Below are 24845 nucleotides of genomic sequence, written 5' to 3'. Positions count from 1 at the left end.
TCACTGCAAACCCAACCGCCAGCGTGCCCTCTTTCGAGTCCCCCTCGCTTGGGTAGATAGTCTTTCCTTTTAATTATCCTCCCGGGTGGTCTGACTAGAACTGCTTTCGCTTTACTTCTTCTCTCAACCTGTACTCCGTACTTTTCCAGCAGACCGTGTCCTCACTGCCCTCAGCAGCTTCTCTGTGGCACTCCGAAGCGGCTGTGTCGCACATCCTCCACTGCTTCAGCCACACTTCTCCAGACTTCATCACTCTCTCACTGCTCGCTTCAGTCTCCACGTCGCTTTGTAAGTGCTTCAACAGCCTCATCCCCATTGGATCACCCCTGCCATGGCAGCTGGAACCAAACTCTTGGGTAGCCTAACAAGCCTTGGGTGTGCAGCACGCCGAGGCTTGGACGATTGCCTCCACCTAAAATGATATACTACTACTACTTGAGTGCCTGTCGCCTAATATCCATGTAGTATAAGAACTTATCCATCCTTGAAGAGGTCTCTCCTCTATCTCACATCCAACCTTCCAACTGTCATCGTAATCATGCGTGAGTGTTTTGCCCCTTTTCGCACGATGGGGCCGATGTGCTGACCGTGCTCCCGCCGTCAGATATATATCGCCGACAAGCCAGGAAACTGGCCTGGTACGACAATGAGGGCGAACCATCGACCCATAATCCCTTCAAGAAGTTTCGGGCGCGACCGCGGCGGACCAACTCCATCCAGCTGGAAAACCGACTTACCCCTGTGGTTTCAGAAGGCGGGTTGCGACTTTCCGAGGAGCGCCGCCGTCGCAGAGATATGACCCAAGGCCTGGCTGGTCCAGAGCATGCGGACACCTTCCCTCCCCAGTCTGCTGGGACCGATCACTTGAATCGCGTCGACAGCGCCGAAAAGGCCGATACGGAGCGGTCGCTGCGAAGCCAGGACCCCATTAATGTGCCGCAGTCCGACCAGCCTGATGAGACGCGGCCACGCAAGCGAAGAACCTTTCTGAACAATACGTTCCACTCCAGCGCTGATGAAGATCGCATGGTCGCCGACTCCAGCAAAGATTCGATGCCCGACAAGCAGAAGTTCACCGCGGTCGGCCAGTTGAAAGCCACGCTGTTCAACTCCTGGATCAATGTCCTGCTCTTCGCCGCGCCCGTGGGAATCGCGCTGAATTATGTCGACGTACCTCCGGTGGCGGTGTTCGTGGTCAACTTCATTGCGATTATCCCTCTTGCCGCCATGCTGAGTTATGCGACCGAGGAAATCGCCATGCGCACGGGGGAGACCATCGGTGGTCTGCTGAATGCCACCTTCGGGAACGCAGTGGAGTTAATCGTCGCCATCATCGCGTTGGTGGACGGAGAAGTGGTCATTGTGCAGACGTCTCTGATCGGTAGTATGCTGTCCAATCTGCTGTTGGTCATGGGGATGTGTTTCTTCTTCGGTGGCATCGATCGCCTGGAGCAACACTTCAACCCCGTCGTCGCACAAACTGCAGCCAGTCTGTTGGCTCTGGCAGTGGCCAGTCTCATTATCCCCACCGCCTTCCACGCCTGGTCCGATGCCGGCGACACTGGCATTGCGGAATTGTCTCGCGGCACCAGCGTCATTCTGCTGGTCGTCTACGGCTGTTACCTGTTCTTCCAGCTCAAGTCGCACACTGAAATCTACAACGCCCCCAGCCCCAAGGTGGAGAGGAGACGGCAGAAAGTCAACGAGGGCGACGCCAGCCGGGGCCTCGCGCAGATCGGCAAGATGACGGCCTCGATGGCCGGCGAGCACGCCCAGAACGTGGAACTGCAGGAACCTGATGACGAGGAACAGCCGCAACTGAGCATCTGGGTGGCCATCCTGACGCTCGTCATTTCGACGGTCTTTGTCGCTCTCTGTGCCGAGTTTATGGTACGCTAGACCATTTTCTCTAGTCCATTCGATTCCCCAAGTGCAACGACTAACTCGATGATTAGGTCGACTCGATCGATGCTCTCACGGAGCAGGGCAATATCTCCGAGACCTTTGTGGGTCTGATCCTCCTCCCGATCGTAGGCAACGCGGCCGAGCACGCGACAGCCGTCACCGTGGCTTGCAAGGATAAGATGGACCTGGCCATCGGAGTGGCTGTTGGCTCCAGCATGCAGATCGCACTGCTGGTGCTGCCGTTGATCATTGTGATCGGATGGGGAATGGGTCAGTAATGTGTCCCCAATGTTAGGAAAACACTCCGAGCAAAGATGGTAGAACTAACAATCGTCCGCGCAGGCAACGACGACATGACCCTCTACTTCGACGCCTTCCAGGTGATCCTGCTCTTCGTCGCCGTCCTGTTGGTATGTTGGCCCACCCCCGCCCTCGCAAACTGTTCAGGGAAATGATCCTAACATGGAAATTAGGTCAACTACCTCATCGCCGACGGCAAATCCCACTGGCTAGAGGGTGTCCTGCTAATGATGATGTATCTGATCATCGCCGTCGCAGCTTGGTAAGTCGCCAGGAATTCTTTTTTAGGGCGGACTAGGTATCCACTAACATTACCACCCCTCTAGGTTCTACCCCAGCAAAACTAGCGTCAGCTGAAGGGTATTCAAACCCCTGCAGAGCGCAACGGCCTTGACACATCATACAACTAAACTAAACTAATCATTCCGACGTTCCTTTCTTGCTATGTCATGTACCATATTATGTTACGACTTTCGAAATCGAGTTTCTGGTCGGTCACTTGGCTGTGATACTGTTATTGTTTGGGGAGGCTTGACTGCTGCCGTTTCCAATGGGATACCCGATCCTTTTTTTTTTTCTTGTTTGTTTTGTTTTGAGAAAAATAGGGTCTAGGTTTTATTTTACCAATGATTTTCTTTCTTTTAAAAAAATTGGTGATACTATCGGGGTTGGGGCGAAGAATGTTGTTCTGAATATGGAACGTGGTCCTGTCCATGTCTCTAGACCCGGCATCTGACTCGGACTTCGGTTCGCCTTTGAGGTAATACCCCGGAGGATGTTTTGAAATAAACATCACAGGATATGTGATCTACAACAGCTTGTGGTATGTACAGTGTTGCGTATATAAGTCATACAGCAGTAGTACTAGTAGTACTAGTATGGGAGTGGATGTGTTATATATATGATGGCCGGTGAGGATGTGTATTTGGGGAGCGAGATTGATGAGACATGCCACCATCCTGATTTTTACCATTGGAATACCACCTCTGGAGCATTGTACAGCAGACTCTCTTGAGCTTCTAGTGGGTGCTTCGATGGTTCCAAAGCCCAAGTGACAGGGTAGCAAGGAAAAACGGCTCAGCATCACGGGGTCGGAGTTCCATCCAGTTAGATAGTGGGTATTCATGCTTTCGATACTTATCGCGCGGTGTCCGCGAGAACGCATCCTGCTTAACAAGCTGCCCAGTGTCAATGATCGCTAGTCATCCCCTCATACCCCACCTCATTCAAATAAGTATCCACCTGCAACATCCCCAAGTCGAAATCGCTCTGCGCCAGAAAATCCTGCATCGTCGGCTCCAGAAACGCCATCGCCGTCGTGAAACCCCCACTGCTATCCCGCAACTCGACCGGCAGAAACGAGTCCTCCATCCCAGGCGCTCCAGGACCCCCGGACCCCCCGAGCAGCGTCGACGACGAGACCACCGCATCCGCCACCCCGGGCCCGATCGCCGCCGCCGCGTTCGGCTGGCCACCACCACGTCCATCGCGCCGGCGATCACTCAGATACCGGGCCAAGCACTCGTTAACCACCTTCAGGTGCTGGTGAAATTCCGACGCCGCTAGGTTCCCGTTCTCGCTCATCGAGCGGAGGACCTCCAGCCCCGTCTCGAAGGAGCTCATGTCGGCAGCGCTGCCCATCGGCGTGAAGCTGGACATGGCTAGAACTAGGGCGGACGAGAAGAGGTAGTGCGCGTGGAAGTAGCCGAAGGTGGGCATCGAGCCGTTGATCCAGCGTGTGAGGATGATGGAGTGGGTGTGTCGGGCGGCGTGAACGCATGCCTCGCCGAGAGTGAGGACTGGCTGAGAGATTTCGTCCGACTCGGCCTCACTGAGTTTGATGAGGATGTGGAGGAGAGTAGGGCGGGTGGTTATGATGACACACTAGATTGTTAGCCTTTGGAAAGGCCGTAGAAGATCTATCTGGGTTTGGGCAGGGACCAGAAGAGTCCCCTAGCACCAAATGCTAGACAGCCCTGGTGATGATTCGCCACCAAACCCGATCCAGTCGGAGATAGTACGTACCTGATTGAACGACAAATGCAACGACCCGACCGGTGTTCGGCTGGTTTCGGGCTCCTCCTGGTTCAACCGCAGATGCTTCGGCAGCGTTTCCACCCAGTTCTTCAACGCTTTCAGCAACTTCTGCACGCGCTGCAGAAACGTCTCGCTGTACTTGCGTCGACTGTACAGTTTGGCAATGGTCTCGCCCACAATCCGGGCCAGACTGATGTTTGCCTTGAGATACTCTGTATCCGAGAACTGCTCCTCATGTAGAGCGACCGGGTTGATCGTCGACGGCATGTCCAAGTGGATATCGTCGTCCAGTATCTGCGATGGTACGCCCATCTTGGAGCCCCACATCCGATCGAAGATGTAGATTGTCCACCAGATGCGCACCCGATGCTGTCGCTCCACCGGGTCAATCAGCTGCGACTCGGGGATGTTATGGTTGAGGCCGATCGTCAGCCCTAAACGCATCGCACTGCCGATCAGCACGTAGGCTGAATGTCTCCGATTCAGATAATAGGAGAATAAAGACTAGTAAGCTGTGAGCAAGATCTTTCGCATTCAAACGACGAGACTTTGCAGGATAATCGGACATACCAAAAGCAACAAGGTCTCCAGATGGGTAATACTCGTTCGTTCCGGCAACACTTGCACGAGACTGAGGGCTCGCGCAAAGTACCTCGTCCCCGGCACGCGCGACCCCGAGGACGGCTCATTGCGCATCGAGTAGGCCTCACCAAAGGCAAACAGTGCAAAGTACTTGCACTGGTAGACCTTGACGTTGAAGTCACCGGTCTGGTAGATCTCTTCGAGTTTCTCTGTTGTCGATTTACGCAGGACCAGATGATAGATGGACCCGATCTGCCGCAGGGCAATCTTCAGCAACAGCCGGGCCTGCTGCGGACTGGGCCAGCCTATCTCCCCCGCAGAGGCCGCACTGATGCTCTCATCGTGGACGTACTGGGTGCGAGGGATATGAGCGGTGGCGTTACTCCCCGTCAGAAAGCGCCGGAAGCGCGTCGCAAACGCGGTGCAGGCAGCTTCACCAATGAAGATGGGGGGCGCGGAGGTATCATAAGGATGGAACCAGGCGCGATCTCCGATCAGGGGATTGCGCACGTTGTTGGGATTGCCAGTCTCCAGGTCCGGTGCTTCAGCAGCCGCCGCCGCCGCTGCCGCTTGTGACGGCCCGCGCTCCGAGGCGGCCCCCTCTGGATCCGCTTCGGTTGGTGGCCCCGACGCTTGGGGCTGTTCGCGCAGCCTTTGGTTCTCCGCTAGCAGGCGTTGTAAGAAGCTGAATGTGTGGATTAGATTAGATTGAGGTAGGTCGTTGGTTGAGTCTGTCGGTGCGGGGATGCACTAACTACCTACCTCTCACTCACTTTCACCTGTCGATCGCGAGGCGTGTACTGGCATTCATCGGCACAACCGACCTGCCGGCATTTGAGACACGGCTGACCCCCTGAACATTTGATCTTATGTGCATGGCAGCGCTGGCATCTAGATTGGCTCATCAGCCGATCTGCTGGGATGCTATCTGCAAGGGGGGGGGGGGGGGGGGGAGGAAACATACGCGGTGAATTTCGGCCGTTTGGAGATCTCGCCCTCCTCGGACGTTCTGGAGAATTTTCTACGGTTCATCAGTCATGACTGAGGAACGAATGGGAAGACAAAACAATGAATGGTAGGGAGGAGTTGTTGAAGTTGAGTTCGGCCGGCAATCGGTGAAAACTACCGATCCTCTTGGCCGATGCCCGATTAGGCAAAGCTATGGAATGGGGTGCTCCCGTCGGAAATGCAGTGAGTAAGAGTTAATAAGTCCACTTAAACTAACTATTGATTTATACCAGGTAAGAAAGGAGTTCCGCAAGCTTTTGCTACGGCCGTAAGTCGGCTCTACCCGGTGATAATCCTATATTTGTGTGTAATGTCTGTGTGTGTGTCTGTGTGTGTGTGTGTGTGTGTGTGTGTGTGTGTGTGGGATCTACAGTCGTGTACATACTCTGTAGGTTGGTGTTAGTAACCGGAGCATGACTGGCTGAACTACTGCTGCCCTTCCACCTCTTTGTAGTTACTCCGTACTTCTCCCCCCGTAGCAGCTCCCCAAGTCTTGCCACTCTCGCAATCCACACAGCCTTCCCCTATTTCCCGCTGTCTGGCTGTCTCTCTGCCTATGAGATTGGTAGTAGAGATTCAACACTGCCGCTTGAAGCCCACACCAATCCACCTTCAAGAAAACCCGACTCACCCGGAAAACCCATGCAGACTTCAAAGACGCGACGAATAGCATAGGCTGCCTTGCTTGCCTATGTAATACCACTTACTCGGGTCGATTATAATCCTCTCATGGTGAGACCGGTGGATCGTCCAAGCTGGAAACTTTCCATGCCCACTCACCGCGCGCTCGGCTTCTCGGCCCGCCCATTAAAGTTGCGGAAATGGTTTTGCTGGTGGTGCTGTAGATCCGACATTGCAGAAAGTGGTGATCGTCTTCTGCAAGAGCGCGGCTACCTTCATGCGCTACACTGGTCCCCGTAAACGGAGGAGGTGAGTTTTGTAGCAGATACGGCCGACCCTCTATGCCGATCACCGGGTCATAAATGCTCGGCCAGTGGAAAAATCCCTTGGCCTACCGGCGGGAATTGTTGGAACAAAACCAAGGCAGTTCTTGATGTGGGGAAGAGGGGGGGGAAGAGGGAATGTCACTTTAGATCCTTCAGATTCCTGATCGCATGGATAAAGTAGTCAGTCCTTTCGAAAAGCCCACCACCATTTGATCCCCATCCTCAGAAGAAACAAAATGAAAGGAAGGAGTCTAAGCTTCAAGGGCCCTGAAGATCGTGGACCCTTGAGCAATAGAGGTTCGGTGAGATATTCGAAACCACCCGGGAGAAGATGAAAGAAACTGAGATTGCAGCAACAAACCATAACCCCCTCCAATCGCACGGGAGAGATTTGTCTGTTTTGCTCCGATTCAGATGCCTGGAGGCCCAACTGGAGCCCTCCCCTTTTTTTCTCCTATTCTTTTTCGTTTCTTCAATCCTCCATCTTCTTCAACTGCTCAGTGCGGGCGCTGAGACAGGAAGAAGGAAGAACCAGAGACGCAGAACAAGCCCCTGGTGTGCGCGCGACTAAGAGTACGTGGTGTGTGGACCCAGGGACACTCAGTCTGGCGTCGCCGCGGAACTCTTTTCCACGCCAAGTCAAATCTTCCGCCAACATCGATCAATCCATTTCCCCCTCCATCTACGGTAGGGTGGCGCCTACCGAAAGGTAGACAGATGCGTCGCCAATGCATTGCATCTTGAAAAGACACAAAGGATTGAAGAGACCAACACGTGGCTAGTGCTTAGCCTCAATACCAAGAAGAGAGGCGATTTAATCTCGCCCCGCGCACAACGTGGCTAGCTGACCCTGACCTGGCCTGAACTGGGAGTAATCGTGGTGGCGATCTAGACTTTCCTTGTCTGCCCAGACCAAAGCTTTTTGTCTTCTGTTTCCTCCCCTCATCTTCCTCGTTTCTGTCGCTGCTTTGCTTGCTTGCTCCACGCTTTTGACTCTGATCTGAACCTTCTCATCGACTTTGATTCGTCTAGATGCGAGTGTTCTACCTACAGGAGACCAAAGGGGTGCGATGCGGACTTGTACCCACCACGGCATGAGACATTCAGGGGGGTCGGTTTCTTCTCCTGGGCGGCCTCGGGCAAGAGCAGCAAGTTCAGGTATGCAGCCCAGTGTTATCTGGAGTAAGAAGCTAACATCCTATGTCTTCTGTATCGCTTGACCGCTGACCAAAGTCGCTAGTATATTTGGCAGTTCCCACCGACCGGGCGGGGCAGCTGGTTCACCATCGCCCCCAACCACCATTTGTTCAACCAAGGCCATATCTCAACAAACGGGGTGACAGTTCATGCGTGATAATTCATCGATCGGTGGAAGAAGTGTGAAGTCATAAGACTCCCTGAGCCTTCCCGAGAGCCATGGTTGAGAGGACGGGGCGACGGCACCAGGACTGTTTAGACCTTGAGTTCGCCGCATCTCACGGCCCTCGCTCACAAAACTCTCATATATCCCTCCTATTGTTCTACAGCCCGTTGTTAGGATTCCTTGCGCAACAATCTAAGCCCTAGACTCACATGTTCCGTGGCCGACAAGGACACTCAGCTGGTGTTGGTCTTGTTATCAGAAGCAGCATTAATGTTCGAGGATTGACGGAGTAAGGTCGAACCAAATTATGGGGCTGTGGGAAACGCTTTGTCGAGTCTTCCGATAATTGAGAACAGACATTGCATTGGGAGGAAGCACTCGAGAACTTTGGCAGTAGCGTCACATCTTGCACAAACGCCAAGGTGTTATGCGATAGTCTTCTGGGCTATGCCGGGTATCCTTGTCCTGTCCATCACCCATACGTGTCAGCATCCACTCAACTAGTGGTCTGCTAGAATATGCCAAGCATGCGATGAGATGAGCCCTGGCAAGCCCCAAAAGACATGCCGTGCTCCGACAACACCGCCCGGTGAAGTGTATGGCAGGCCTATATGCTGGTATGTCTCGAGGAAGCAGGCATCCGAAGCATGACTCTTGGGGATCGACTCATCCAGTTGTATATTTACGCGAACGAGGTAGTGGTGCGTCTGCTCTGTCACAGAGCGATGACCGGGTCAAGGTCAGTTGGACTATCGGTTGACATTCGGCTCGAGGAAGGCGACCACCAGCATAAGGTATTGAAGCTCATTCAGGTCTCGACTTTCGCACATGGAAGGGGAGTAGACGTGTTGTAACGGGACTAATGTGGCTGCACTGACTCTTTTCCACTGCTCAGCGTGACTGATGAGACGAGTTAGTACCCAGAGCACCGGGTTGTGATGCGAGCAAAACATCTAAGTGACTGAAGTGGAGATGAAGAACAAGGAAAAGTTATACCAGTGAGCGACCGGGGGGCTATCCTGCTATGACCTGCTCACCTCGAGCAGAAAGACCCCGACAGAACGAGCATTGCTATCCCGAGGCCGTCGACATCCTATTCCTTGAGGACTGCCAAGCTACACCATCGATTCCATCGATTCCATCGTCTTTCACAACAACAACGGTCTGTATGCAGAGTCTGCCTTCATTGCCCCAGCGTGTCTTGGTTGGGATGGTGGTTATCGCTCTCGAGTGCCCCTTGTTGACCTGTTCGCCACGAGATTGACTGATGTCCAACGGGACCTTTTGCTGGCTGTTATCCTCGCCACCCCCCGTCGAACGTCAAAATGGCTTGGGAGAATGGTGCCTGATGCCGGTGGGTACAGGTGGCGTTGGAAATCCCATCGACCGAGTCTAGCCTCGAAGATGTTTAGCATCCTCCAGCAAACACTGAGGCGGATTTGCAACACGAGACAGCGGGCAATTCTTCAATCGTGGCGTAATTGGAGCGAGCCCGCCCCTCTGCAGGATAAACACTCGCTTCCACATCCGACCTGACTGTTGTTGGTGCAAAGATGGACCGCAAATCCAGGAGTCCAAAAGGAGACGAAGGGATTAGATTCCGAGATCAAGGAGAGACCGACTTTTTCCTTCCTAAAACGCTCAAGTGTTCACCATTTGAGACGACCTTTGAAGGCCATCTGATCTGACCCCCCCTCTTAATAATAACCCACCTCCGCGGATGTCCGACGTGCGACCCCACTCGAATATTGTTCTAGACATGGATTTCGTTTTCTTTTTGATCGTCTAATTCTGATTGATTTGCGGCCTACAATGATGGAGAGAGATTTGGGGGTACTCTCCATTATACAACCCTTGGTTATGGGTGCTAAACAATGAATGGTCTTCGGGAGGCGCGAGCCGATTTCCGCCCAACTGTGGCAAGTCGCCCACCCGGCAGTCGTCTCCAGCCTACCACACTTCATCTTGGCTGGTTCTGGGTCTCCGCCGACCAACAAGAGACCAGTGCTTCTTTCCAGACGCTGTTGCACCTCCCCAAAACAGCCCCGTCCATATTATTTGCCCTTGGTCTATACTCGCTCGGTTTTTATACTTCGAATCTGTTGGGCCGCTTGTTGCACTAGTCATTGTTACCGCCAAAGCTGCTAAGTCGCTGGGCTGTCGGGCTGTGCTGCTGTGAGGGCCGAGACGAAGGGCCCGTGGTGGGATCTCCCCCGTCTCGTCCTTGACCATGAGCGACAACATCCGTCCCCCTCACCTGCCTTATCCTTCTCAAACTTCATCTTCGTCATCAGGAGTGCTGGACAACGATTCCAATTCTAGTGGTTTGGGCGCATCGCTGCACCCACCACAACCGTTTGCCGGCCCCGGCCCCTATGAACAGGTGTTTTCCGGCTTTTCTGAAAACTCATCGGCTGGCTCACAGGGTCTGCAATACGATGCCTCTGGAAAGATACGTATATCCAGGGTCACTTCAGCTGCCTGGACCACTAGTGGACGCGTGAGTCGAGCTTGCGAGAATTGTCGTGAACAGAAGGCCAAATGTAGCGGTCACCGCCCGACGTGTCAACGGTGCGAGGAGGCGGGCATCCCCTGCTCCTACGGAGACAGGAAACGGGAGAAGGTGGCCAAGTGAGTTTTTGAAACTAGCATAGTCGTGTTTGAAGTCTCTAAGTGTGTCATCGTCAGGAAGATCAACGACCTGACAAGCCAGCTCAGGGCATATCATGGCTATTTCCGGCGCCTGTTGCCCAAGCTGGACTCGGACACGGCGAGGCAAGCCCAGCAATTTATGTTTGAAGTAAGATCCTTCTTATTGCGATATTTGCAAGGCTAATTCTGCTCTTCTTTCTGTTTACTTGGCTTTTCTTTTTCTCGTTCAGACATAAAGGTAGACCTGTATTGACAAGGGATAGATACAGCAAACTTTTGATGATGAGGATCTGTCTCTGGAGATAACAGCGACGGTCACGGATGGCGTTGCAGAACCTAGCGTGACCCCAGCCCTCTCTATCGGAGCCCTGGACTGCATTGATGAGGACTTTGACCGACAAGCCATGGGATTTATCGGTGAGCACTCCGAAATTGCATGGCTGTACAGATTAAAGCGATTCCTTCGGCGTTCGGACCCCGACACAGAAAACTCAAACGGTGACTCTATTGCATCCGTAAGCTTTTACTTGGATGATTCAGAGATTCCTCTCGTCAAAGATGTGGACCCTCTTCAACGGCCCCCTTTTGAAGTCGCGAAGCAGCTCCTGGACACCTACTTCAAAGTCGTGCATGCATCCTTTCCAATCGTTCGCAAATCCTTTATCATGAGACAAAATACACTTTACTACAGTTCTCCTGTTGGGCCAGGCGTCGGGCCGGGAAGGAAGTGGCTTGCTATGCTCAATCTGATCTTTGCGATTGCCGCTAAATACACCTATCGCCTGTCCATAAATGCCGAAGGATCTCTCGATGACAGTGTTGTTTATTTTGCACGAGCACAGAAACTCGGCATAATGGGAACGGTGCTGTTAGAACATCCTGATGCGCAACAGGTGCAGGTGGAAGGATTAATGTCCTTCTACCTCATGTCCATAGGACAGATGAACAGGTATCAAATCCCCTTGAACTTATTTTCATTGTTTATTCGCCTCTCTAAATATTCTTCTGATTTCTCATGCTTCCCGTTTATTTCATGAAGCTCGTCAGCGTGCAATTCGTCGTCTAATCTCGTTTTTGTTCCAGATCCTGGAAAGTTTGTGGCCACGCCATCCGTTCGGCTGTAACACTGGGCTTTCACCTTCGAAACGGGAGTGATATCAGGAGCGTCATGAAAGAAACAAAGTATTATGTCTGGTGGTCGCTTTACTTGCTCGATTGCTCGCTATGTGTTATCACTGGTCGCCCGCCTAGTATCAACGATGATTTCTGCTCAACCCCACTGCCGTTGCCGTTTACTGAAGAGGAGCTTGACGACAAGGAGCAATTGGTCGCCCAACCTGAAGTTCGACACAATCTCGTGAGAAGTCTCTGTTCGGAAAACCCACACAGTGCTGACGACACTGTTTCACCCGAAACCCTCGGCGTCCAGGCGCCCAAGGATGGGAACAAGAGCGACCAGAATGTGGCTGGGATTGTCAGGTCCCTGCTCGCAATGCCCAGTCCTGCGCTATTTTTCTTATACATCGTCGACCTTGCCACTATTATGCATGAATCTGTTGAGGTTTTGTATGCTCCGGGTGCTGCTCGCAAGTTATTTCCCCCGACCTCAGGAACTATTTCTATGCTCAACCGCAGGGTGGATGATTGGCTTGCAAGGCTCCCAGCGGCGTTTCATCCGTCACAGGGAAGCGAAGAATTTGAGAGAGAACGAACAAATTTGGCATTTCACTTGTATAGTGCCAAGATGCTGATAACGCAGCCTTGCTTAAATCAACTCTCCCAAACAGTCGACGGGGATGAGCAACTTCCGGGGACCCTTTGTGAAATGATGGCAGAGGTGTGCGTGGAGTCGGCAAATCAAATGCTCGATCTTCTGCCTGATTCCCCTGACCTTGATTGGGTCCACCGGATCTCCCCTTGGTGGTACCTATTGCATTACCTGATGCAGTCAACTACGGTTTTACTTCATGCATTGTTGCTTCTTAGAAAGCCAGGAAGTGCCGAGTATCACAAGGTACTTGAACGGGTTGAGAAGTCAAGTCGGTGGCTGGCGGAGATGTCTTTGGAAGATCCATCTTCTAAACGAGCTTGGCTTGTGTGCCGAGAACTGATTTCCGAGCATGTCCCTGAACTCGAGTCGAGACCACTGCTGATCAAGTCGGAACCGCTGCTGATTTTAGATCGAAACTGACCGAGCGACCCTATCGTCGGCTTGGCTGCTACAAAAGTCCGCTCGTAAAGACCAACTTCGCCAGTAGCCACTAGCGCCGTCTCCATCTTAGTGCGCCATGACAAAACCGATCGCTCTAGAAAGACTTCATTCCCCACATGGCACATGCGCTGTTGGTCCTGCGGTTTCGGCATTACAACGGGTCTACAATTTTCTTAGCTGATTCAATTACACCCCTACCTACAAATCCCCCTTTTTAGAAAGGAAAACGGTGCCACGATGTCAGTTGATCTGAGTCTGAACCTTTGGATGTGTTCCCGGGGCCGTGAGTGCAAATAGACGGTGCGCTTTTTGAGCCAACGGGATGTGCTTGGTATCTATGGTTCGTAAGGCAACCAAATCTGCCCGACTGGGTTTTCGGTTCCTTCTTTATCATCTGAGCAGAAAGCAAATACTCACTAAAGAAGCCTCTGACATCCTATTCAAGAGTACAGTAATTAGGTATCAGTCACAGCCTAAGGCAGGATGCTTCAACCATCCCTTGATACAATCCAGCAGTGGGGGTGCGGTTTCAGCTGAACCCAGCCATGTGGATTGTTGGCCTATGCTAAGCAGTCTGTCTTCTAAGCTCTCATTCTTGGTCGATCATTGTGCCCCACGATTCAAGTCTATCCCTTGGATTGGGTGCTGGATGGATTATTATCCAGTAATGATCGCTCAATTTCCGGGTCCCGTCCTTGCTAGGTTATGCCTGCTAGCCTCCATCTGGTAAAGTGGCCCTTGTGTGGCCTGGTTGCTAATGAATACTGTCAGTTAGCACCCGTCTGAGTCCTGCCGAATCGCATTCCCGTAAAGACTCGCGGAAGCCTTTTCCTGAGGATTTCGCGTTGAAAGACGGGAGCCAGAAAACCCACATCACGTACGGAGTACCCTACGACAATCCCCGCGGAGATGTGTCGCTCAGGCCCAATGCACGGGGGGCAGCGCCTGCATGGATAATTCGATGCATTATTACCTGGCTTCCGGTCCAATGGTGGGCCTGGATTTGCCCAATTTACGTCATTCCATTCGCTGGCACTCAGATCCGTGGCAGCGGAAAGCCCATTCTAGTGGGATAGTTAATTGAAGACTAGATTACTTTTGGGCTGCTCGTCCGTCGTCGCCATTGGGAGAATGCGCAGTTCGCACCGTGGCTGATCCACGGTTGCAGCCGACGTCGGCCCTGGACCGGAATTCCTACATGCTAGTACTGAGTACCAGGTCTTGCTGGATCCACGCCTTGGGAGTCAAATCTGGTTCATTGTACACTATCTTGTGGTCATCAGTTGTTTGAGCAATCGGCGATCGCTCGGAAGTATTAATATGATCCCGAGATGAGTCCAGGCCCACGGCCCTGACCTGATGAGTGAAACTTTGGGGTTGACAGCAGAATTGCAGAAAGGCAAGCTTGTGTCAACGAATAGCGATTCGTACAAATCAACTCCCTTCATGCTCTCTGGTAAGAAGTTGATATGCATCGGTTGTGGATCACCCGATGGATGAATCTGAGTGATACCGCACCTCGACGAGGGCAGCGCTAGATCCTTCCTGCCTGGTTATTCCGTTGCCGAAGTTCTTCAGCCTGGAACCCAGGATTGCATTTCCGTCTAGCCCACTGTTCCTCCCCTCCCAGAGACAGAAAAATTGGCTCTAATCCCCATCCGGTAGCTACTGGCGGGTTTGTACCTGGCTGACTACAGGCGTCATAGCATCGAAGCAATTACGGGCATATAGAAAGAAGCTCACAGAACAACCTCACAATTGACCTGCTTCCCTCGAAGTCGAGGGATAAGAGATTGGGTTGATGCGTCGGAAACTGGACCGCACCAGTCAGCTCATCACAGTCATGTTCGCGAGGTCATTGCCTGCATCTGTGTTGTTTGAAGGTAGAACCACTAGTGATCCCCTGTCTCGTGCAGAACCTATTTTAGGGTCATCATCCTCCCATCGCCTGCCATCTTAAAACTCTTCCACCACCGACACTGAGATTCCGAGAGTCTCGAACCCGCCCTGGTCGGGGGATTGCCCGGGTCGACCGCGAGAGTCGACTGAAAAGGAAGGAGTCTACTCTATTTGAAGATGATGCTTGCGAAGAAAAAAAGTTTGCAAGTCGTCCACAGCCCCATTGAAGTAGTTGCAGCTATTGGTGGTTGAGGCCGTTATAGCAAAAATCCGCCATTGGGCTGTAAGCGAGATTCTGGAATGCGTACTCCGTAAGATGCGAATTTGCCACACTGGGCACGGTTCCGGCTCCTGCCGCAATGGCGTCCTTCCAAAGTTCGATCTCAGCCTGTCTCCCCAGGGGGTTAGTTATCCCAGGTGTGGAAATTCACACTTGGATGAATTGGGCGGGTTTGGTGCTGCTTGACGGCCCACCCCCTCTCTCGGTACATTACTGCATTGGGCAAAACTTGCGGTCCTGAAGCGTATCAAGGATACAATCGTGCCATACCCTGATAAGCTGGGATGGATCCCAGTCAGTCCAATCACTGACATTCATCGGAAGTGGTCGAAGTGATCGTATCATCACACTCTCTCATCGTTGAAACGGTGGGGGTGTCCAGGGTGGTAGCATAGGGGAGATAAGGCAATGATAAACAAGCAGACATCATGATGAATCCTCGCGCCTGTTGTTTGACGGCGGTGCCGATCTGATATTGCTGCCTGGGGCATCAATTTCCGATTCCTGATTGTGTGATGGTCAGCTGACACAGCCAGGGCCGGGTGGCTGCTGACCGCCTGCTTGATGCAGCCACGCGGGAATGTCAGACGGTCAAACCACCAGGCTTGGTTTTGGTCCCCATCGAGTCCACCGACTCGGTACAGATTCATCTAACTTAACTTATCTACTGTACTGGTATCATCGATCTTATTGATCTCCCCAAATTGAGAAAAATATCAGCCCACTCCCCCAAAACCCGAGGCGGCCACTAAGACTCGTTGCCCCCCCCCCCCCCCCCCGATCGATTGTGACCCAATCAATCTTGAAAGATGCAACGATAACCGTTTGGACCATGTCTTTGCGAGGACCCTTGAAGCGCTCGCATCTGAGACAGGTGAGCGCCGCCAGTATAGAGACCCTTTCCACCGCACGGTCGTTGGAGGTCCCTCATGCGGTTCCTCCCGAGCAGCAATCGTCCACTCCAGATGACAGGACAATCCGTTTGCTCTCCACGGGCCTCGATCGTCGGCAATGCTCCCTCTGGGTTCACGATGAGACCTTCTCCAAGGAAGAGATCCTGTTCAACCAGGCCGCCTTTAGCGACACTGGGGTACAGATCGGTGATGTGATTGAGATTCTACCCGTCCGATTCAGCGGCGATGCAGCGCATTCGTTCAAGACGAATCTTGGAGTTCGATCCTTACGGGACTCCCACGTTGAGCCCAATCCGACGCTTCACTCGGATCCTATGTCCAAGTTCAAGACCCCCTTGCAGGGCCGATGTCTCTTTGTCGTCAAACCGCTGCCACAGGACATCAAAGCACGGCATCCGAAGCTCGACCTCTCTGTTACCAGTGCCGTCGCCAATATCTTTGGCTTTAAGAACCGGACTACTGTGCATATCTCGATCGTGGAGCGTGCGCAGTGCTCTGCATCCCATGTAGACATCTCCTTCCGTGATCAGTACCTGGTCCGCTCGGACATGTGGCGCCTTGTCATGTCCGAGTTGGCGGATAAGATCGTCTACAAGGGCCAGAAGATCGTGTTCATGGGTAGTATCAAGGCGACTGTAAAGAATATCTTCATCCGCGGCAAGAAGGTCCTCTCAGGCTTTTTCTCTCCGCAGACTATCCCTGTCTTCCGCAGCGAGTCGGCCAAGTATGTCCTCTTCATCCAGATGTCGCGGGAGATGTGGGACTTCGACTCGGAAGGCACGGGCGATATCCTGTTCAGCCGGGTCATCAACGGCTTTCTTCCGGAACTCTTCAAGCGGTGGGCCAATTCGGACGCCAGGCATCTGGTCACCATCGTGCTGTTCACGCGCGTGGAGTATGATGCGACGGCGATTGGGCCCTCGTCCAACCTCAATCTGGACAGCTGGAAGAGTGACTTTACGACCAACGCGGCTCCGACCAGGGATTTCTACCGAGTGGTTGTCAATGATATGGCTAGTGGTCACTGGACTGCCATCTTAGATGAGCTAAAAAAGGACTTTAGGACCTTCTTGAGAGATGTGTCCATTCTGAAGCCTCCAGAAGAGGCACCAACGCCCACGATTGATAGCAGCGGGGGGGACGCTAAGGCCCAACCTGCCCAGTCTGCAATCATTGCAGGACGACCCAGTACTGCGCTGCGCGGCAATATCCTGGAAGCGATTCACCTTGCTTCCTCTCATCTAGCGTATGATCACATCGATCGGGACATGCTTCACACGGGGACTTCGATTATCGTGATTACACCGGGAAGCGGCGTGTTTGAGGTCTCCTACGAGTCGCTGGCGTCGACCACGGAGGCTCTCACCAACCGCGGAATTGCAATTGACCTGGTCTGTCTAAGCCCCATGCCTCTGCACTCGGTGCCTTTGTTTAAATACCGCGAGCCGGTGAAGCGACCCCAAACGGCCTCGTATGGGGACATTCGGAATGGAGGCTATTCTCCGGAGGCTCGTCCTTCCTTCGCAAGCTTTGCTAGCCGCACCTCTCACCTTTCTCCAAAGACGGTCATGCATAGCTCGTATCCTGGGTTGGGTGATCAGCAGCCATGGTCTTCCCACTCGACGAAGTGGAATTACGGAATTCCCCACTGGCTTGATATTTCGTACTGGAACCCTGAGACATACCGAGAGGCTCGGCGGATCCTCAAAAAAGACCTGAACGCGCCGATTCCTTTCACCGTCACCAAACAATCGAAGCTGTTTGTGCCTCGTGTGCGCATGTATGAGATTCAGATGATGGGTGTTATGGAAAGCGAGCAGTCCAACATTTCCATCCCTTATTTGCTCGAAGGACAAGGCGTTACCCGGGGTGCTAGTCCAGCGACCGGTCTGAGCCCTTCGAGTATCAGTCCTGCGAAAACGCCCTTGAAGCGCAACTCCCCATTCAGATATCAACTCAGTGACAGTCTGCGACCGGAGCCCTTCCTCCAGAACATGTCTCATCCTAAGGATGCCATCCTAGCGAAAACGCAGAAGTCGTCGAACTCGGTCCTGACCTGGATGGATAGCTATGACGATGGCGTGTTCCATGCTTTACCGAAGCGCCGGCAGCCTCGTAGGTCCGCGAAGAAAAAGCGGACCAGCGAACCCGAAGTGCAGGTCTCGAATGCCCACGAACGGCTTTCCGCTCGATCTGTAACCCGCTTGCGCGAGAACGAGAACAATGCCAATGGGCGCACACATTCTGTTAGCTCTGTGCCTCGCAAGATCGAGCCATCGCTGTCCGTGCAGAAGAGTCCGGTTTCGACACAGGCTCCATCGGCCCAAAAGCCAGCGCTCAAGCCAACATCTGCCACGGGAGTGCCTCGCATCTCGCGAACAATCAGTTTTGCTCTTCGGGGTCTAAGCTCCATCGCACCACGGGCGCAGGCAAGTACCGAAGTCAATGTGGAGCATGTCAGAGGCCAGCCGACGCAGAATGTTAAAAAATTGTCTGGGATGCTGACCGACTCGAGGAGCGTTGAATCCTTGAGCACGTCCGACTCCGCATCTACGAGAACCGTGATCGAATCATCTACCACGTCTAGCGCTTCGAACACGCCGCAAAAGTCTGTGCAAGGTTCCACAGCTACCCCAACGAAACCAATTTCGATTAGGGTTCCCCAGAAGCAACCGTCCGAGGACGCGGACCAACCGGATCGTTCAGTGGTCCCAGAATCTTACTCGACCACGACAACGGAGATTCCAATCATCGATGATTCGCGCCATGAGAATCGGGTTCGGAGGTCGAATCCTCGAGTGACAGTGACGATGAACGGGGGCTTACGCGATGCTTCGTCAAAGAGCCCGCACAACTCGGCGTTGGCTCCCTGGGTCCGCTCCATCAACCCGTGCAACACCTCGAAGGAAGTCATGCGAGACACCAGCTGGTTTGGGCGCTGGCAGCATGCCTATCCCCGGCCTCCTCATGTGGCTGTCGTCAAATGGAAGAGCTTGAAGTCCCCTGCTATTCTGCCTTTGACCACGGAAGAATTCCCCACCGCAAGCGAGCTGACCTCGGACTACTTCCAGACCCCGTATCGCGTCTTCCCGAATGAAGATGCGGAAGGTATCGAAGCTCCGAAGACCAGGGGCGTGCTTCTCCGAGAGATGATTTCCTTGCGTCTTTCACACGGCTTCCAGATCGTAGTTGGGAAGGCTGTTGTTGAAGCGTCTGGACAGTACGCGCTTGAATCACCTAATGTGTTTGACACGGCTGCGCTGGAGAGAGGCGGTGCTATTGTGTTTCTCTCCAAAGGCAGCACGATTCATCGACTGATTTGTGTGGAAGGCGCGGAGATTGAAGTGACGCGGTATACTCATCGCAACTCCTCCATTCTCGCCTCGGAGCAGACGGACGACTTCAGCATGTACTCACCGGCGATGCGGACGATCTTAAGCCCCCAGTACGAGACGAAGAACGTCCGGCTCGATTCGAAGCTCGAGGAGTATAACTGGAACTACGCGGACAACTACGTGGCCGGGCATCGAGATTATCTCTTCAACCCGTCGCAGCAGCTCCACTTCTGGCGCGTGCGTTACGTGTTGATCCCGATGCACTTGCATGTCAGTTCCCGTCGTCACATTCAGACTTTCAACGAAGATAACGAGGAGGAGATCCATCTGCTGGGTATCAACCAGCTGACGCGGATCTGGCAACGCCACAAGTACATTCCCCCGGAGGAGAAACTGTTCAATGCTTCCAATGGCAAGAAAGCAGAGAACCCGCTCAACATCATCTACAATACACAGAATTCATCGGAGGTGGTGGCCGCAGAGCTGGATCGGATGCAATTGACCGACCCCAGCTTCGAGAGCGCGCCTGCCCAGTTGTTGCCCGAGTCCGAGCAGTTTGAGCGCTCCAGCATCACACTGTCCACGCTGGCGCAGGCCATTCAAGGCGAGAAGGGTATACGGATGGAGGATCGACGGTGGCACTGGCGTCTGCACTACAGCTGCTTCATCGGGTTCGAGCTCACGACCTGGCTCATTCAGACCTTCCGGGACATCGACACGCGGGAAGAAGCAGTGGAGTTTGGCAACGAACTGCTGAAACACGGACTGTTCCATCACGTCGAACGGCGGCACAATTTCCGCGACGGGAACTACTTTTATCAGCTGTCGAGCGAATATCGCCCGCATCGCCCGGAGTCTCGCGGCGGCTGGTTCCCTCAGATGCGACCGGACAGGGCGACTCCTTCGACTTCTGCCGCCGACCACGCGAGCAATCATTCTCGCGCGGAGTCCCGCTCCGAATCCCGCTCCGAGTCGAGGTCGGAGAGTGTGGACGAGCCCATGCCTCCGGTGCCCAACACACCGTCCAAGGCGAAGAACAAGGCGACGATCATGCTGTCAAAGAAGATGCAGTACGACGTGGACCCGCGTCGACGATCGAACCGGCCCGAGGTCATTGATCTCCACTACGACCGCCTGCACAACCCGGACAACTGCTTCCACATCGAATTGAGCTGGATGGGGACGACGGCCAAGCTGATCGAAGACACGGTGCTGTCGTGGGCGGCGACGGCGGAGAAGTTCGGCCTGAAACTGGTGCAGGTGCCCATCGCCGAGGTGTGTGCGATCGACCAGACGCAGCCCTTCCGCAAGCCCTTCCGCGTCCACTTCAAGGTCCCTCCGCCGCGCGGTCCGGTGCCGGTGCCTTATAACCCCAACCCGTCCGCCTCCGTCTCGGTGCAGAACCTCACCCCGGACCCGCTCTACTTCCAGAAAGCGCTGCTGCTGCGCAAGTTCGACTTCGTGCTCGACTTCGAGGCCCGGTCGGCGTTTCCCGCGGACGTCGAGGTCTCCTACTCGTGGGGCATCCCGGACTACCGCTACCCGCAGTTCATCCACCGCTCGGGCAGTCTGCTGGCGCAGATCACCGACGAGGGCGAGTTTTTGTTCCTGGCGAACCGCCTGGTGAGCACGCGCAGCACCGCCAGCCGCGACGTGCCCCGTCTGGAGCGCATCGAGCGCGCCGAGCAGTTCCGCGCGCGCGCCGGCACCTACGACCCCGTCGCCGCCGAGCGCGCTGCCTCCCCGCGTCTGTCCCCGATGGTCCGCCCTATCCACGACATCACTATCAACACAGGCAGCACCTACCCCACCACCCCGGCTCCCAAAGACCCCTCCTCCTCCTCCTCCACCACCACCTCCACTAACACAAACACCGGCCCGGCGAACCACCTCCAACATCCTAACATCGACTCCTCGAATCTCTACCGCGCGCCCGAGCACATCTTGAACGGCATCGTGGAGTTTTGTAATGATCCCATCCGTCTGCAGCAATTCTACCAGGAGTCGCATGCGCGGCCCGTCTCGACGCGCGTGACCCCCTCGGTGCCGCCCACCAAGATGACGGATATCCCCTCGCTCGAGCTGCCGGATAGCGTGGTGGGGCATCCGCTGCCGCCGGGGTTGCCGCAGCGGATCCATTCGAGTGCGGCTGTGTTGACCGCGTCGTCGACGGAGGCGCGGGCGCGGTCGCGGGATGAGGGGAGTGTTTTGGTGAGGGGGAGTCCGCGGAGTGGGAGTTTGAGGCCTTTGATGTGATGTAACGACCGGTCCATGGTCTTTGATGTACGGGTTTTTGAGTTCGTTCGTGTATGTTGATACCCTGTGTGTAGTATTTTTGGACTTAATAACATAACATAACAACTGGAAGGGCAGCCAGGGGCCACTGCAGTCGAAGGGGACTGTCTGGCCAGCCCGTACATAATAATCCAGCTCTGCACTACTACCAACTCCTCATCCTATACCGATGTAGCAGAGACTACTCCGTCCCTCATCTTTTGGTTTCCTCCTCCAGAAACTACTCATCTCACCGAACAACCTGCACGCGAACCCCCTCAACATCCGCCCTCACCTCCCCACCCTCCGCTGCCAACTTTACAACCCGCAACACCTCATGCGTCCTCACCGGATCCACCACCTCCACCTCCACCCCTTCAGTTGGGATGGCACCATTAACCAACACCTCCAACCCATCCAGCGGATCATCCTCGGGCCTCTGCAATTTGAAATTCACCGGGACGACGGCCCCCGGTCGGATCAGCAGCGGCAGGGTATCAAACCCGTGGGTCTCGGTATACCAGCGCCCTTCCTCGTAAGTTTTGGTGTGATCGAACCAACTGACCCATTTCCCCGCCCTTGCATCACCGGAGGGCGAAGCGTCAGCGTCCGCGTCCGCGTCCGCGTCCGTTCGGGGAACGTAAAACTCCACGACCCCACTCTCACTAAAAACCGGGGCCACCAACAAGGCATCGCCGAGCATGAACTGGGTATCGACCGTCCAAACAGTCCTATCGCGGGGAAACTCCAGCAACAGCGGACGCATCACGGGGGTCCCCCGCCGATGGCCGTGCAAGGCCATGGCGAGCAGATACGGGGTGAGGGCGATCTTGCGCTTGACGCACGCGCGCAGGACCTGGGAGCAATCCTCGCCGTAGATCCAGGGGACGCGGAAGGAGTGGCTCCCATGCAAGCGGGAGTGGGTGGACAGCAAGCCGAACTGCACCCAGCGTTTGTAGACGTCCGGGGGCGGGGTGCCCTCGAAGCCGCCGATGTCGGAGGCCCAGAAGATGAAGCCGGAGAGGCCCAGCGAGAGGCAGCCGCGCAGGGACTCGGCCATGGCTTCGTAGGTGGATTCGCAGTCGCCGCCCCAGTGGATGGGGAATCGCTGGCCGCCGGCGGCGGTGGAGCGGGCGAAGAGGACGGCGTTGGAGTCGGGGTTGGTGGCGGCCTCCGGGTGGTGGGCGGCGAGGGTGGTGTAGCAGAGTTGGTTGAAGAGGAGGGTGTAGTAGTTGTGCATGCGCGCGGGGTCGACGCTGGCATCAAAGTAGCGGACGTGGCGGTAGGGGATGCGTTCGCCGAAGTCGGTTTTGAAGCTGTCCACCCCGAGCGCCAGCAGGCGGCGCAGGTGGTGCGCGAACCACTCGCATGCCGCCGGGTTGGTGAAGTCGACAATCGCCATGCCGGCTTGCCAGTAGTCCCATTGCCAGACGGTGCCGTCGGTTCGCTGCGACGGAGAGGGATTGGGTTAGTTTCGTTTGGTTTTGTTGGATTTGATTTGATGTGTTGAGTGGGAGATGTCTGGGGGAAAAATATGGGGCTGGAGGCCAGCCTGCCTACACCTACCTTGATGAAATACCCCTTCTCTTTACCCTCCTGGAACAAGGGCGACGCCTGTCCGACATACGGGTTCAGCCACACACTAATCCGCAGGCCCCGTTCCTTCAAGCGCTTGATATACCCCGCGGCGTCCGGGAACATGGCCGAGTCGAACTCAAAGTCGCACCACTGATACGACTTCATCCAGAAGCAGTCAAAGTGGAACACGCCGAGGGGGATGTCGCGGTCCCGGAATCCATCCAGGAAGCCGGTGACGGTTTGCTCGTCGTAGTTGGTCGTGAAGCCTATAACCCCCGCCACCCCCCCAAATCAGCACTTATCCAACCGCACAGAAACCAGAAAAAGACATACTCGTCGTCAACCACAGATTATAACTCCAAGCCGGCACCAAACTCGGCCTCCCCGTCAACGCAGTATACCGCTCGAGGATCTCCTTTGGCGTACCCCCATAAATCACAAAATACTCCAGCTCCTCCCCGGGCACGGAGATATTCACCCGCGTCGTGCGCTCCGACTGCAGCTCCAAACTGACCTTGCCCGGGTGGTTGACAAACACCCCGTAGCCATTACTGCTCAGATAGAAGGGGATGTTCTTGTACGCCAGCTCGGAGGAGGTGCCGCCGTCCTCGTTCCAGATGTCCACCGTCTGCCCATTCTTCACGAAGGGGCCGAACCGCTCGCCCAGCCCGTACAGCTTCTCGCCGACCCCCAGGTCCAGCGCGGCGAGCATGTACCCCTGCCGCTCGAAGAAGATGCCGTCGTCCCAGCGGGATTTGTCGGTGGTTTGATCGCCGATGTAGCCGATGGAGCGCCAGGAGTGGCCGGTGAGTTTTTTGGAGGTCGGGGCGGGGGTGGAGAATACAAAGTCGAGTTCGTTGGGGGCGGTCGTCACGGCTAGGTTGAGGCCGCCGCTCGTGTAGTGCAGGGCTTTGTTATCGTGGTGCTGGATCTGCACATGGCCGGTGGAGTGGGCGAGTTCGTAGTGTGGGCCTTTGCCGATGCCGCCGGCCCTGGGGATAAGTGGTTAGCATGAAACATTGTTCTGTATGGCTTCTGGGATGGAAGAGGGGGGAACAAACCAATGAACAAGCTTCACTCCCACAATCCCCTCCAAAGGCGAGGTGACTTGTGCCGAAATCGTAGCTATATATTAAGCGTACCCGAGAGTCGTTAGCCAGTGCTACTCCTGCTCACATCCCCCCCCCCCTCATCCCCAGCACACGCAAAGAGAGAAGAACTGAACCCACCCGAATTCAATGTATCACCCCGATGCCGCTGGAATTTATTCAACAACAAATCGACTGTCTCATTCTCAATGCGCAATCGCTCGACATTATTCATCCAGTCGATTCGAATCCCCTCCTAAAAGACCCAGCCAACCCGTTAGTTTACCGTTACTCGGAGTTTGTGCAGTACAGATAGGGAATGACTTACTCGGATCCGCCACATTCCTTCGGTGAATTTCATGGTGAGTGAGTTGGAGTTATTGTGAATGAGTTCTCAGAAGACACACAGAGAGAAAGAGAGAGAGAGAGTCAAGCTGGCTGGGGAGCTTCACGCTGATGCTCAATCATGGA

General features: G+C 54.6%; 5 protein-coding genes across 5 annotated transcripts; 3 read left to right on the top strand and 2 right to left on the bottom strand.

Moving 5' to 3' along the window:
* The first annotated feature begins 217 nt into the window (after nt 1–217).
* Nucleotides 218–2641, top strand: BP01DRAFT_74464 (hydrogen/calcium exchanger domain-containing protein). Its single transcript, XM_025580066.1, has 7 exons — nt 218–288; nt 466–542; nt 605–1890; nt 1956–2175; nt 2248–2315; nt 2379–2467; nt 2532–2641. The coding sequence occupies exons 2-7, from the start codon at nt 539–541 to the stop codon at nt 2560–2562; spliced, it is 1698 nt and encodes a 565-aa protein (XP_025435234.1). The 5' UTR covers nt 218–288; nt 466–538; the 3' UTR covers nt 2563–2641.
* Nucleotides 2642–3025: 384 nt separating this feature from the next.
* Nucleotides 3026–5856, bottom strand: BP01DRAFT_332161 (transcription factor domain-containing protein; the record flags this gene model as incomplete). The annotated part of the gene is made up of 5 exons (XM_025573072.1): nt 3026–4089; nt 4231–4746; nt 4813–5509; nt 5587–5715; nt 5789–5856. The coding sequence occupies 5 exons, from the start codon at nt 5854–5856 to the stop codon at nt 3394–3396; spliced, it is 2106 nt and encodes a 701-aa protein (XP_025435233.1). The 3' UTR covers nt 3026–3393.
* A 4383-nt stretch (nt 5857–10239) lies between these two features.
* Nucleotides 10240–13157, top strand: BP01DRAFT_74521 (putative C6 transcription factor). Its single transcript, XM_025580067.1, has 4 exons — nt 10240–10773; nt 10831–10942; nt 11064–11743; nt 11878–13157. The coding sequence occupies exons 1-4, from the start codon at nt 10373–10375 to the stop codon at nt 12983–12985; spliced, it is 2301 nt and encodes a 766-aa protein (XP_025435232.1). The 5' UTR covers nt 10240–10372; the 3' UTR covers nt 12986–13157.
* A 2838-nt stretch (nt 13158–15995) lies between these two features.
* On the top strand, nt 15996–22109 carry iml1 (GTPase-activating protein IML1). The gene has a single exon (XM_025573071.1). It carries the CDS (start codon nt 16018–16020, stop codon nt 21688–21690), a length of 5673 nt encoding a protein of 1890 aa, XP_025435231.1. The 5' UTR covers nt 15996–16017; the 3' UTR covers nt 21691–22109.
* BP01DRAFT_287915 (putative sugar hydrolase) lies at nt 21959–24735 on the bottom strand (the record flags this gene model as incomplete). The annotated part of the gene is made up of 6 exons (XM_025571517.1): nt 21959–23155; nt 23275–23552; nt 23620–24278; nt 24348–24411; nt 24516–24630; nt 24703–24735. 6 exons carry the CDS (start codon nt 24733–24735, stop codon nt 21959–21961), a joined length of 2346 nt encoding a protein of 781 aa, XP_025435230.1.
* Nucleotides 24736–24845: the final 110 nt, after the last annotated feature.

This window comes from Aspergillus saccharolyticus (assembly GCF_003184585.1).
Source record: "Aspergillus saccharolyticus JOP 1030-1 unplaced genomic scaffold BP01scaffold_2, whole genome shotgun sequence".
Classification (NCBI taxonomy): Eukaryota; Fungi; Ascomycota; class Eurotiomycetes; order Eurotiales; family Aspergillaceae; genus Aspergillus; species Aspergillus saccharolyticus.
This window is presented reverse-complemented; position numbering and strand designations above follow the sequence as displayed.